The sequence below is a fragment of the Dermacentor variabilis genome, chromosome 1 (assembly GCF_050947875.1).
Source record: "Dermacentor variabilis isolate Ectoservices chromosome 1, ASM5094787v1, whole genome shotgun sequence".
Lineage (NCBI taxonomy): Eukaryota > Metazoa > Arthropoda > Arachnida > Ixodida > Ixodidae > Dermacentor > Dermacentor variabilis.
Genome location: NC_134568.1, coordinates 217,997,761 through 218,012,337, shown reverse-complemented (window position 1 = coordinate 218,012,337; position 14,577 = coordinate 217,997,761). Strand labels below are relative to the sequence as shown.

The window sequence follows — 14,577 nt, the reverse complement described above, 5'->3', positions numbered from 1 at the left end:
TGTCACGCAGATAAGCACATGTCTTTCGTGACGGAACACAAGAGTCTGCCAGGCACGCAACGTTAAACAATCGAAATGTACGTAAGATAGATGACGACTATCGTTTGGGGACGAGGTAAGCCCCTAAGGGTGCGAGCTTCCTTTAGGGTGTATGGCTAACACACTATGGGCTAAGACACTAATAATTACTCGAGAAATACGCTGCTTGAAATGGGAAAAATTAAGAAGAAATGGTGGATGACGTGTCACACTTAAGCGTGAGGTTGAAATAAAATAAAATCAAGTTAAAACGCTTGCACACTATCAGTACTTTCCACACAGCACATAGTAACTTCCTTGAAGTGTTTTGACAAGGCTATGCTCTGAGAATAGTGCCTAAAGTGAGCGCAGGACTCCAGATTGTTCTAAGCTTGACGCATAGTTCTCTACTCGAATAGAAAACTCTGTTGGGCAGAAAGCCAACACGTGATTAGCATGGTTTATATGTCTTCATCTGTTTCACCACGAGCACAAGAAAATGGTTCATCGCGCACTTTTTTTTATGTAGCAAGTAGTCCGTGAAGGTCACACTTATAGCCGAAATCGATGACACAAAGTTTCTTTCGTCTTTCAGTAAGTGTACAGAAAGTCTTAATTATAGTTCGTGGCCCACTGGCATATACATATATATTTTTACTGCATCGTCTAACCACGTTGTCAAAGACCATTGTATGGAAAGCTACTTCACTACGTGTCTTATGTGATTGCTAAAAAGAGGAATAAAGCACACTCCGCCGTGCTCATGGGTTCATTTCACCGTTTAGTCTGCCCGGTCGTTCGCAGGTAATCTAGTGTGTCTGAGCACTGACTGAAATACCGCATATCAGGTCCTCGAAATGCTGCGTGGATGTTACGCAGAAGCTCTAGCGCCGACTTCGAGAAGAGCACCCTGTTCACTGGTGCGTCACATTCAGCAATGAATTTCGTTGCTCGCAGTGTGGTGTGTAGCTCTGCCCTAGTGGTTGATGTCGAGTGAAAAATCTTAAATAGGTCCACCTGAGGCTAGGATTGCCTGACAATAGCACGCGCTGAAATATTCTGAATACAGGAGCCACCCGTGTATAGTGTATCTTCGTTCTGTCTGCATGCTTCTCGGGAAGTTGAAGCAAAAGAAGCCACCAAGGGAGGAACTTCACTTTCCTTCATTCATACCTTCTATATTAAATTGAATTCTGGCGTTCATCTGCAGTCACTTGCAGCTGTAGGTGAATCCATAGTGGCTCCTGATCCTTATAACATTTATATCTGTGAACGCTTGCTCGATATGCAGGTAACTGAGCATGCGAAGAACTTTGGAGGGCGTCTGAAAAACGCTGCAAGTTTCGCAATGAACACTGAAAGCAAGTTTTATTTAGGCGCCGATTTATTCCAGCGCAGAACAGCGAAGAAAGTGGACTGTATCTTTAGGAGTACTCGGGCAACGTTATATTCGATAGTTTGCATTTTAAGACTAATATATACAAATATGCAGGGTGTCGCAACTATCATGCACCAAGAGTTAAAAAAAAAAGAGCAATTGCGTAACCCGAAGAAAGCCTAGGGCATATTGTTTCCAGTCCAGTGGAGTAGCCGCCAGTAATCTTTTAGTTACTGAGATTTGGTTAGGTGATTGCAATAATTATCTAACTCAAGAAGTACTGTCCTAATTATGAAAGTGTAAAGGAGGCATCTGTAGGCCCCCCCCAAATGAAATCTAACTGTGGTATTTTCAGCAACTTTCAGCCTACAAAATTTTCCAGACTGGTAAAGAAACCCCACGACATATGAAAAATACCTCCTGACTGCACTCCCACCCACATAGTAAAGCAGCGTTCCCAAATAAGCTGATTGAAATCAAGTGCTTTGCCTGTCGCAAAGCCGAAGAGAAAGCGCATCACCTTGATAATGGTACGGACGGGGCACCAACAGCAGGTTTAGCAGCTTCGCAGCTATTCCTTCCTCTCATTTCGACGCCCCACTTATTATCCGTCTCTCAAGGCCGACTGATCACATTGATAACAAAGCCCCTTGATAACGCGGCTGAAGCGCCGCTCTGACCACGCACGAAATGCGAAAAGAAATGTAATAGGCATACAATGTTTCAAAATCCCGGCTTTGCTCGCACCGCATCGAAAGAATGCGCGCGCAGTTATATTTCGAGTCACAAACTCGCTTCGGGCTGAAGCCAAATTAAAGCGACGGTTTTATTTTTCATGAAAGTGTACACGCGCTGCAAAACCAAGTTCGTGGCAAAAATAAAAGCGAAATAAACAGACCGGGAAGCGACCCACGTGTAGAGAATCTACCACTTCCAAATATGGCGAATTGGCAATCGGGATGTCTACACAAACAACAAGAAACAACAACAAACATCAAATTTCAGTTTTCCCTTATTATCTGTGCATGCCACGTAGCTGGACAGAATCAAGGTAATGTTGTTAATCCATCGTTTGGAAATACTCAGGTTATTTCTTTTTTTTTTTTGCTTTCCGCCGAATTAGAAAATTAGTCGTAAATAATTCATCTTCCCAAATATTATAATTAGGTCAAAAGTGCCAATGAAACAATTGCAGAGCAACATGAAAAACTTCCGCTACGATATAGCCCTTCGTTGCTCAATACGTGCTACACAAAAGTGTTTTTCTGGGCGGGAAAGAAGCCCGAAAATACGCGAAAAGTTGGCGCGGGACTGGCCTCTCGAAGCACTTTGCGTGTAATCGCGGGCTTCTTTCACGCTCGAAAAAACGCTTTTCTGTAGCGCGTATTGAAGAAAAGAAAGCTGTATAGGGAGTTTTTCATGCTGCTACAATTTTCTAAATGACACTTTTAATCTAATTATAACATCTGAGTAGTTATTTAAATATTTAAGACTAATTATGTACTTAGTCGGAATGCAAAAAATAATCCAAGTATCTCCAAGCGATGGCAAGCAACATTACCTTCGATGGGGGTGAAATGCGAGAACACCCGTCTACTTAGATTTAGGCGCACGTTAAAGAACCCCGGGTGGTCCAATTATTCCGGTGGGTCTCATGATGGGATCATTGTTTTGGCATGTAAAACACCATAATTTAACCATTATCTTGGTTCTGTCCAGCTACGCGGGATTTGCATGTTTTTAAAGCTTTTTAAACGCCATGCTTACATGTATATTAGAGTCAGTGATGGTGGGGCAGTTGTCAGTGCTGTATTCGTGAAAGTTAGAAAGTTCTGGTCGTCATACGAACTATCACGAGTCCCGTCTTCTTGCACATCGCAGATAATCTATGCGAGCTAAGCGTCTGACGACGGCATGGTTTGCCCACAAGGGTGTACCCGAACTCAGGCGTGCCCATTCTACCCATGCTGCTCGGGCTACTATGCTAAGATGGAAAACCTAGCGAGCGATGCACACTGGTGCCCAACGCTGTGATACTGCATTTGTAAGCTCATTCGTGTCGGTTTTCTTCCTTTAGCGAAAAAAAAAGCTTATCGTTCTAGCTCATCGTAGAGCCATTTTAAGGCATGTTACCTCTCCTCCTCCTGAAACCGTCCTTTTCTTCTCTTGTGCAGAGCGCCCTGGACGAATGCACCGATGCTTGGGGCATAAAGGTAGAGCGGGTGGAAATGTGAGTAGCTTCTTCAGAAAGCCGTGCTGTCCATTTTTCTGCTCGCGATTGGTGAAGGACTGCTTTCTAACGACTATGGGGCTGGTTTTTGGTGTCCTGTCTTTATGTATCTATCTTGATGGTTATTGGCGGCACCAAACGCTTCCTGCATGCTTTGCGTGCTCATTTCCCTTCACTTATAGCTTAAGTGCGCGCTAGTGGAGGCGCATGACGAAATGCAAAGTGACGTGCGCCACGCTGTAGTGCAGGCCAACCTGCACCATCCCAACGGAGTTGGATAGGTACAAAACCCTCCTTTCTTCAGGTCTTGCGGCCAATAGCTGAATGCATTCTTTTTTCTCTCGAGCACGTATATCGTAATAGGGGCATATGCATATAGCCTCGTCTTGGTTGTTTTATGGGGTCGCCTTGAGTCACGGGAACGTGATGCACAAGAATGGCAAAACTGAAAAGGATCGTTAAGACTTTATAGGAACCCGCCGGGGTGGCTTAGTGGCTATGGTGTTGCTCTTCTAAGCAGGACGTCGCGGGATCAAATCCCGGCCACGGCAGCCGCATTTCGATGGGCGGGAAATGCATAAACGCCTGTGTGCTGTGCGTTGGGTGTACGTCAAAGAACCCCAGGTGGTCAAAATTAATCCAGAGTCCACCATTACGCCGTGCCTCATAATCAGATCGCAGTTTTGGCGCGTAAAACCCAGGATTAAAAACAAAATAACAGAAACGTTTATTAGAGTGAATTAAAATCAGCGCATCTAAACAAAATTGATATTATTCACTTCCCTGTCATCTTGTTACACGTTTATAATGTGGAGAGTCCCGTAGAAAAAAACCATAAGTCTTTAGTTTCACTCCTTCCAGCTGTCAAAGGCTGAGCCTGTATTTTTACATGGAGCAAAAGGGAAGCAAAGCAGTGTCAAAGTTATGCAATGAGTGCAGTTTACGCTGTTGATACAACGCTCGAATTTAGCAGCATCGTGATTGTATCATCTGCTGATTGTCCATGTCCTGCTACATTGTTCATTGTTTAGTCATTGCTGCGTTTTTTCTGCACTAAAAGCGTTCCTTTTCTGCATCACAAATCTGCAGCAAGGACGTGCGTTTACCGGTTCAACTGCAGAGAGCCATGGCCGCCGAAGCTGAGGCTGCCAGAGAAGCACGAGCAAAGGTAAAAACAACCCCTTCTCCCCTCTCTTCTCGTTCGAACGATCGTATACGTGCTCTAGCAAACACAGCCAGCCAGCAAAGGGTCTCGAAGGCGTCCCACGCGGAACAATGAGGAAGCGGCAAGGATAAGCGGGCACGGAGCCTGTGCTTCGGGCCGGTCGTCGCGCGCACGCTTTCAACGTCCCTGTCGGCGTCCCCTATAGCTCCCCGAAACGACACTGACGTGACGACAAAGGTTTATGACGGTGTTCCCGGTCGATCTGCTTTCGGTATGCCCTGTCCCGAGGAGTGCGGGGGATCCTCTTTTTCGCCGGCACGACTTGTCCTGCGCCTCCCCGTCCGACCTGACAAACTCGACGACAAGACCCCCCGGAAGGCGCCCATTCCCATGCAAAACGCCTGCTCCTTTCGGCGGCAACCATTTGAATGGCTTTTTCTTAACGTGACTTCGCTTCCTAATGGTTTTCTTCGGAGCACCGCAAAGCGGGGGGCCGGCGCACACGAGCGGCGGACGCCCGCTGCCGCGGATGGTTGCGCAGACGCCTTGGGCCCATGCAATACTCCCACGCACGCACGCACACATACCCTTTGCAGCAGTCGAGATTTGTCCATCGTTAGGCCTAATGAAGGTGTCCGACGGCTGTTAGCGGCATGCAGCCCCTAGAATGCTATTATTGGTTTCCATTTCGGCGTTTCCTCCTCCTTCAGTTGATACGGCAAAATAGCGCGGCGAGGAGCCACTTCCGAACGTGCTAATGCGGCTGGCTGCCGCCCGGGCAATCAGCGCGCTTCGTAACTGCTTTCGGAGAGGCCTAACAAGCTCCGCAGCGAGGGAATGGGCCCACTGCATTTCTTTCGAGCTGCGAAAGGCCGTCGGATGGACGGCTGGTCCGACAAATTGCTTCGCCGAGTGCTTGTTGCCGTTCGGAATTCATAAGAGAAACGAATGGCCCGCTGTTATCGCCTCGCCGCCGGAAAGACGGCGGGGTAACACGTGGCCGCTCTCCTCCGCCCCTCGCCGTCCTTTATGTGTGCGGCCATTTTACTTCTGCCTCGTCCTCCCCAAACAGCGCGGTTGCCGCCAATCGGAGAAGGCGTTCACTGGCGCTCCTCTATGGGAAGCGCTACTGAGCTCCATTGCCAGGCCACGTGACACTCTCTGTTATTTATGGGCCCATCCCCGCCGTACACCCTGAAGGCTTTTTTTTTCTTCTTCTTGTTGTTCTACATTGACATACTGCGAGAAATATTTCACTAGGCAGACGCTGTGAAGCCCTGAGAGAGTGCTACTCATTAGATTAGCTCTATTAATTTGCCAGCAATTCATTTAAAAATATTTGATAGTTTCGTCTTCGCACCGCTTCCAATGGCAGATCTGTCGATTTCCCAGGTGTGTGCGCCTTGATTGATGCCAGGAATAATTGTTTCTCCAAATAGCGTGATTAAATACATCCTTTCACCGTTCGCCACTTTTATGCACACTTGCCTGCCTTAAGCTTTCTGTATATGCTAAATCGTTTAAATAATTTCTTTTAATCTTCTACAAATTCATCTGGCACCGGCGCATTTCTCAAATGATATAAAGTGGCTTGTCATGGCCACCGCAGTTCGGTTGCCAACGAACTGAAATATATGGCCTTACGTAGTATTCTCACTATATGATCGATTAAGTAAGTCTAAAGGTTGACAGGCGTATTTGCTACGCCAATAGTGGCGGAGGTCTACTTGATGACACGGGTCAATCTTTGACGCAAATAGCACCAAACCATCAGAGATTTCGAGGGGAAAAAAACTGAACTTGTGAGCAGAAATAATATACGACCTTATGTTTCCCGTATCGCACTGCTGTACGACCTGCCACCGTCATTAATTCTGTTTTATCCTGCAGCACCATTCCCAAATCACGCCCCCAACAAAATCAAGGAACAATAGCTGAGGTGGTGCTTCATATTGAACATTGAGTGTACGTTGATAAAGAAAACACACACATACACGTGTACTGTAGCTGTACTCCTATGTTTTCGCGTGCTAACATAGACGGTCATTTGTACTGAGCATATGCGCCTAACAAGGGGAGCATGCAGAAACAAGTTATTGGTTTACAATTACGTCGTTGATGCACATGCAGCCCAATTATGCATAGTATTCTAGAGCGTTGCTGCACTCGACGCATGGCTCGAGAAAGTGCACGGCAGTGCTGCCCTTTTAACTCAGCTTGTTAATTACAGCTTAATGAGGCTCATTGGAGACTCTTCAGATACTTTTTTTAACAACAGACTTTCAGCGTCTACACAGGTGCACTCGAGTTAGAGCGTTGAAACAACTTTACGGCGTGGGAATGACTGTGGAGAGGTCGAAGTCAAAGGGTTGTACTGTGCTCCGCTCAAGAGACGGAGGGTATTGTCCCCGAGCATATACAGGGACACTACTCGGGGGAGCAGAGGAAGGCCTTCTAGTCGACCGAGACTGGTTTGTGAAAACGAGCGCAAGGGCGGCAACCGTGCTTCTGCGCGTGGGACGCTCGCTTTTGCCTGTTAACGAATGGGAAAACTTAAGGCGCTCGCGAGAGAAATATTGCAACAGAGAAATTTCACAGGGTGGGTGGGACCTGCGTTTCTGCTCTCACTTAGACAAACTCGGAAACAGTGCGCGTTTGTAGAGTTGTGTTAAATTTCTTATTCCGCTAGAGTACCCGGCGTTTCGAAAATACGCAAACGTGCGCGGTATGGGCCGCAGGCTCACAGCAACGCGATGCTCTGCCATATATATATATATATTTTTTTTTTAAATTGACGGCGGCCCTCAAGAAAGTTAAACTAAACGGGTGTTGCAAATTATTTTCATGATGCTGGTTAATTTAACGGCGCCGACTGTATTGCACACCGCACCGTCTTTTTCTGTTGTCTCCGGTCTGTTTCATTAGAACATGTGTTTCATTATACACGTGCGTCAGCTGTACATCTTTGATTTTGCAAGAAAAAGATGTGACGTTTCTGTCGAGATATCTAGACACTTGAACTGATTGACCACACAATCATATGTATGATATGATTCCTTTCAATTTTTGTGTGTATGATAACGAGTACATGATGTACGTGATGCGCCGAGCATAAATAGATGACCGTTTGTAATAAACGCCAGTTGGAAGTAGCGCCAGTCCTGTCGTATGTGTTCCTTCGACTTCGTCTTCGTCTTTAGCGCTTTTTTTATGAAAACTGCCTGACTTCTTCTTCTTCCTGACTCAAAGAAAGAAAGAAAGCGTGATAGCTTCCAGAAATAACGTAGCACTTGGCCTCCCGCATCTATTGCTAGGATAGTTCGACACGGTAGGAAGCAACAGCAGATATTGTTGACCCGTGTTGTTCGTACGCAAGAATGGTTAGTATAAGAGCAGGGACCGGCGGGACCCATCCTTATGATGGACGAGTTGATAGTGGGGATGAGCGGCTAATGGCAAACAGTTCTTACGAACGGAGAAAGAATGCACCCTCTTGTCGGGCGCGCGCGGCTGTCCGGAGCAGCCGAGTGGCCAAGAGGGACAAAGCAGATCCCCACAAAGCGACGTGCCTTTTCTCTCCCTCTGTGCGCAGTTGATTGCCGCCGAAGGAGAGCAGAAGTCGTCTCGAGCCCTGAAAGAGGCTGCGGACGTGATGTCCCTAAGCCCAGCAGCCCTGCAGCTGCGCTACCTTCAGACACTGAATACCATTTCCGCCGAGAAGAATTCCACCATCATCTTCCCGCTGCCCATAGATTTCCTCGCCTGCTTCATGCCTGACAAGAGGAAGCACCGCGTCCTGGATCCGGACCCGTAGTGGCGCGGCGTCCATTCGAATCGACCGAGAGGGAGATCTTTGTCAACGCGTCGAACCGGTTCGTATAGCCCGCTTATGGCGGCTACAATGGGTCGGGCCTGGGCTGCCCGCGACTCGTGTCCACCCGGCGAGGGTGGAGGAGTGCACCGGCGTCTGTTGCATTGTTGTTGCTGCACGCGTGCTTGAAAGAAAAGTGCCAGGGAAGCGCCTTGATATACGTTGTTATGCGATGAGAAAGAGAGACATGCTGTTGAAGTGTGGTTGATCTGTTCATTGTTGACAGGCGACGGGCTATTTGCATTCGCTCTTGTGTGTTCATATGACGGAGGTTAAGGAAGAGCGGAAGTTGTTTCTGTTGACGTTAGCCGGAATCACATTTGTTTTCACAGGTCTCTTTCTTGTCCAGTTGAAAAACGTGGGGCGCAATGCCCGCATGCTTCATTTCTGAACATGCTTGTTTACAAGCATGTTCAGATTTCTAGATGCCGATGATTTCCGCATACAGATTTCTAGATGCAGAAGCTGGGATAGCATGATATGAACATCATATCGATTACAATACGCCACCGTTCTACGGAAAGAACCGAAAGTTCGAGTCATTTAAGAAATTAATTGAACAATTTTAACTAATGTACCCATCCACTGTTTAGCGATACAAAAAAAAAAAGAAAATCCCAAAAGTATACAGACAAGCCAAGCTAAGGAGAAAAAAAAATCGTACCTTTAATCTTTCCGGAATTGATCGTGGAGCTGCCCGATTAAAAAAAACAAAAGCAGTACTTGGCTCGCAACGTTTGCGAACGCGATCTCATGCTGTTATGCATGCACAGACAGAAAAAATTGCTGCAACGTTCAAAAGATTAAAAGGCTCCACGATCCATTCAGGCCATACTAATAAGGCTTTGGGTGAGTAAGCCTGAAGCAGTGCAAGAGTGGAATTATCACAAAACAAAAAGCAGCTGTATATACCTACCCGTTGATAGAAGTGTGATCAACATCGAGATCATTGATTTTGCATTGTTTAAGTATTTTGACGCATAGCTTAAACACTAACACAGCTTCAGCATTAATTAGCAGGTATTTGTTGTCATAGTTAAAGAAGCTGGAGCTAGTCAAATGGTCGTGCCAGAAATTACGAAAAATATTTTTTTTTTCATTGATCATACGTTCAGAAAAAAAAGTCGTTCAGTTTGAACTCTAGAAACGAGTTCCGGCGGAATTATGTCGCATTTACGTCGCAGATAAGGTGCCCCCATGAAATGCCGAAGCGAAATCTATGCGTCGTTACTTGATGGGGGTCTTGTCACTGGCGATCCATTCGTGTCTTTCTCTTCGAAGCACTTTGCTAGCAACGATGTTATCCACTCGCTTGTCCTCTTGTGCAATCACAAGAGCAGGCATGCACTACGTCGCCACTAGCATGGGCGCACCACAAACACACTGCACCAGAGTGTGCAGTACCACCTCGACGGTAGCCTTGGGGTAGCGGAGCCGATGATGACTGTCACGCAAGAAGCATCCCGAAGGAAGTTTAGCTCTGGAGCTTGCGGGAAGACGGGGATGGCCAAGGGGCGTAGGTAAACAAACAGAAGAAAGGGAGGGCGTCGTCCCCTCCCCCTCCAGGCCCCTACCGCTGAAGGTAGCGTCCGGCTGCTGATACTGGAGCCCAAATGCCCGGACTGCTCCGCGAGCGTTTCCGTGAAATCGGCGGCAGCGGTGAGTGCCATCCGAGCCCCTCCGTGGTCGGCGAGGCCAGTTGGATAAAGCCGATCCTTTGAACGCACGCGCAGTTTTCCTCTTTGGGCGGCGGCCGCGCTGCTAGGTGTGCGCTTGCCGTGCCTGCCCGCCGGCGCTGCCAGACTGGTGGTCACTCTCTCATACATAGCGGTCTCGCACGCCCGCACGCTTGCTGCTTCGAGCACCAGCTGTTTAACCATGGGCCATCGGGGCTGGCATGGTAAAAGGTTGCGCTGAGAGCATGCCGTCTTACACTGTTAGCACTACAAGACAAGGGAGCTTCACGTCACTTTATGACTGTCAGTACGCTTTGAGACAGCACCTGTGAGCTAGAGAGAGAATACACTTTTGTTAACAGAAACCCCCTCCCCGATATTTAACGAGGCGCCCCTCGCGGCGTATCTTAAGCGAGCAGCTTGATGTTCGCTCCCTCGGTCAACTGTGAAAGGACCAAATTTGCGTGTTCAAGAGGCGTTTCAGCATGAATATTTGGTTCGCAGTGTCTCGAAATCACACTCCCACGTGAAACCGTTTTGACTCAAGGTGCAAGCATATATTAGACAAGAAAGATCACATATTCAGCTAAAAAGTTAAACTTCCGCACACAACGATAGCTTTTATATGCAGCGATTTTCGTGAGCTTCATTTAGAGTTTTCAAGCTTGTGCAAGAACGCATGGGGTATTCCGTAACTGTTTGTATGTTTTTCCTCGTAGCGGCCAAGGTAACTGAAATTTTTTACGAAAAGCAAATAACAATACGCTTTCATTAAACGGATCGAAATAGCATGCTCAATCTAATTAAACCTTTCTGTCCGCTTAACCAAAATGCATTGAGAGTATGATGCGACCACTCTGGCAGCACTGGCCTTTACCTAACGTTCACTGTCCTCTGCTGCCCGTCGTCCAGAAAGGGAAGGCTCCTGTATACAGCGCACAGCATGAAGTGTCGTACATGTGGCACTGCCACCGACAGAGTGCAATGTCTTTTTCTAAGGAATGTTGTGAGTGCAAAACTGATTACACGTGCGGCGCAATGAACTCTTGAGTCACTGGTGACAGCGGGCAGCGTGCACGTAATAACCGTTACCAAGGTGGTCATCACAAAAGAGATGGCATAATTTATTCGCCAAGGCTAAATCATTATTTTCGTTTAGCATTCGTAGTTGCTCGACATGATTGACGGCCCTACGTTTTCTTCCAACGCGCTTTTGGAAAATGAAAAAAAAAAAGAAAGAATGCAGTATATCGCCAAAACTGCTCAAAATACAAGACCTGCGACGAAGGCATCCTATTGGATGCTTGCGCGATAGGTTCACGAACGCGTCTTGAGTTAATCAGGCCATACTAATTTTCACTTTAGATAAGCGTGAACCTCTTGCAACAGTTATCGTGCCTGAGAGCTGCCAATGTGCGAGAAGTATCGGGCAATTCGCGACTAATTTCTGCAACACCTTTTGGCAAGTTGCCGCACGACGCCAGTGATTCAGGTTGGAGCGAATGAGAAGCACAAACTGCCTGCTATTTGCAGCCCCATCTAGGAGCAAAGGAACGTGCCATGCGTGCCAGGAAGCAATTTTGTTTCGCTGCTTCTTCGCAGCAGTCGTCGAATTCTGACGGTCCTGCGACGAGCGAGCGTTTACACCCGACGCGATCGCGCGCACCGCATGCGCCCTCCGACTCCAGGATCAGAATAATTTTGTTTTTTGTTTTCCTGTGTTGACTGGTTAGCTGTAAACGATCGCGATCGTGTGCATCAACGATTGACGCGATGCATAAACTCTACTTGCAGGGGAGGAAGTGAAAGGAAAAAAAAAATTATTACACGCGATAACTTTCGTAGTCGAACGCGTGGAGTAACTTTTGTAAACCTATAGCGTTTAGGTATGAGCTATATCTTCGAGAGTTAATCCAATAGCATAGATTCATCTGTTGCAGCCACAGTATGTTACTTTGTTTGACCATCTAGGATTATTTAGAGATTGGCCAAGTCTCGGAGAGCATTTTTTTTTATCCGTATGTGAAGGGCAAGCTGTCACGTTCATTTGCCAAAGCTATACATACATATAGGCGCCTCAACTGTCTGAGCTATAGTGTTACATTACTCTCGTTCTTGGTAACATTGCTACTGCTATAGGAAGTTTTGATTGAAGCACACAAAACTTTCAAGCACAGCCATTCCAACAGTAGCCTAAAACTCGATGTTTCTCTTTCTATGTAGTCGGGGAAGTCGGTTCATCTGTGAAGGTATGGGCATAGTCTCTTCAAAACAAACACTTACGAAGAGGCTGTGCATGGTCGAAATTATTAGGTGGGTTCATCAGGCATCGGTTCCGAACAGCAGGTCACGCGTACTTCAGTAAAACAGGTGTTTTATTTTAAATTACGTGGTACTGACAGCTTCAGCCCTTCATGATCCCAATATTCAAGGCCAGTTGTTACGTTAGCACTATAGGCGTAAGTTGCTTCACGTCTCAACAATGGGCGCGGTATCCTACAGATGGACGCCGAAAAAGATGCAATAGAAAAAAATGCTTATTCAAAGTATCGCATTCTCACCTGCATTTAAAAGCGCGATGTTACCGAGGTTTGTCGAATGTTAATGTTTTGTTCTTGCTCTTAATCCGACGGCAGACTTGTCTTTGGACAAAAAAATAAACACATTTTGTTTCATTATTCCGTTGACTAAGTGTTCATATTGTTACCACTTTATTTATTATATTGGTGTATGTCTCGTTGTTTATTCCTGCGAAATTGTGCATAAGTGCATACGACCACATATTTATCAGCTCACTGCTTCATATATTTATTTGATAGATTCTCTAGTTTATGCAGTCAGCAACAGACATAAGGATAGAAGTATCAGACGACAAATAATCCTTGACGACAGGTCCCCTAATGCATTACGCTGTAGCGACAGTTTTTTTGTGACGCGCGTGTCTGTCTGTAATGAGAGCACGGATATTTCTCTCTGATTGTCCGTAGTTTGTAATTATATCTACCTGCTTGTCATATTGCACGTAAGCAGCTTATTACTACGCGCACGGGAAAATAATAATAAACAAATAACTCTATCTAACAGTTTCTAGACAAAGCCGCTGGTAACCTTGAAAAGTATTTTTGTAGTCCAACATATCCATGAATTAACCTTGCTGCATTTATTCCGCGTTTCTTAGCCGAGGCAATTGAAAACGACAGCATCGAGAATGCTTCAGCGCTATCTGCGATAAAATCTAATATTTCATTCGTGTGGCATATTGCGCGCGAACACAAAGCAATAGTGCATCAACGATAAAAAAAAACTGTAATTGGGCAGCGAATATTCAGCTTTGCACGAAATATTTGTTTGGAGCTGGCGTTCAACAATTTCCGCTAGCCAAGAAAAAAGAAAAGGTTACTAGCCAAGAAAAAAGAAAAGGTTAAAAAAAAGTTACTCAATGCAACCAGGAAGCTGCCGTCGCAGGACGGTTCACAAATAATCCATCCTAATTTACCGTTGGAGTGATAAAAGCTTCAAATCGGCCCAAAAGTTTGCTCGTGTGGTGTTAAAAAATAAAGGAGGCGAAACACGGAAAAGAGCGACGGAATACCAGGAGAGTTACGCGAGACCTAGATGGTGTGCAGCATTGTCGTTTGTGTGAAACACATTCGTACACGCAACAAAGACAGTGTGTGCAACTGTATATACAGATGGCACCACATCGACATCGTTCACTTTTCTTGATATGCAAGTAGAGCTACGCCCTCTCTGTGGAAAGAGGAGAGTAGCGGAGAGATGATTCCTCTTTCCTTTGGCGTAACGCTTGATTCCTGCGCTTCGGAGACATTCCTGTGCAGCGTTACCTGTGTAGCACCAGCTGCCGCTGCTGTTTACCCGTATGTGTTGTTTGCATTTGACGATGTACGCACCCATCCTTGCCCGAGTGTCTGCTTATGTACAATGTTTATAGACCTGGAAAATAAATTCAAGTTTGATTGTGTGCTCGTGGTGATGGTGAATTTCCGCGCCTCGTGGGGAGACGCAAATGCGCGGCGCTTAAAACCTGGTCTTGCGTGCTTGGGCTTGCATGCACTACTGAACGACTCCTTTAGTAGAAGCTGCACTGTTCGCGTCGCGGCATACTTTCTATCGCAGCTACGATCGCCAACTTTCCCTGAAAATAAAACACGAACGCTTTCTTAACCTCACATACAGCTATGCATTATTGCTTGGGGTGTGCCTTGCGTGTGCTACGTT

General features: G+C 46.4%; 1 protein-coding gene across 3 annotated transcripts in view; it reads left to right on the top strand.

Annotated features, from left to right (window-relative positions):
* LOC142557214 (band 7 protein AGAP004871-like) overlaps nt 1-14,322 on the top strand; it is a 370,091-nt gene extending 355,769 nt beyond the window's left edge. For all 3 annotated transcript variants that reach the window (XM_075668920.1, XM_075668928.1, XM_075668911.1), the window contains 3 exons: nt 3,571-3,626; nt 4,716-4,794; nt 8,384-14,322. In XM_075668920.1, the coding sequence (XP_075525035.1) occupies nt 3,571-3,626; nt 4,716-4,794; nt 8,384-8,605 (357 nt within the window). In that variant the 3' untranslated portion in view covers nt 8,606-14,322. The remainder of the gene's footprint in view (nt 1-3,570; nt 3,627-4,715; nt 4,795-8,383) is intronic.
* The last annotated feature ends 255 nt before the right edge of the window (nt 14,323-14,577 follow it).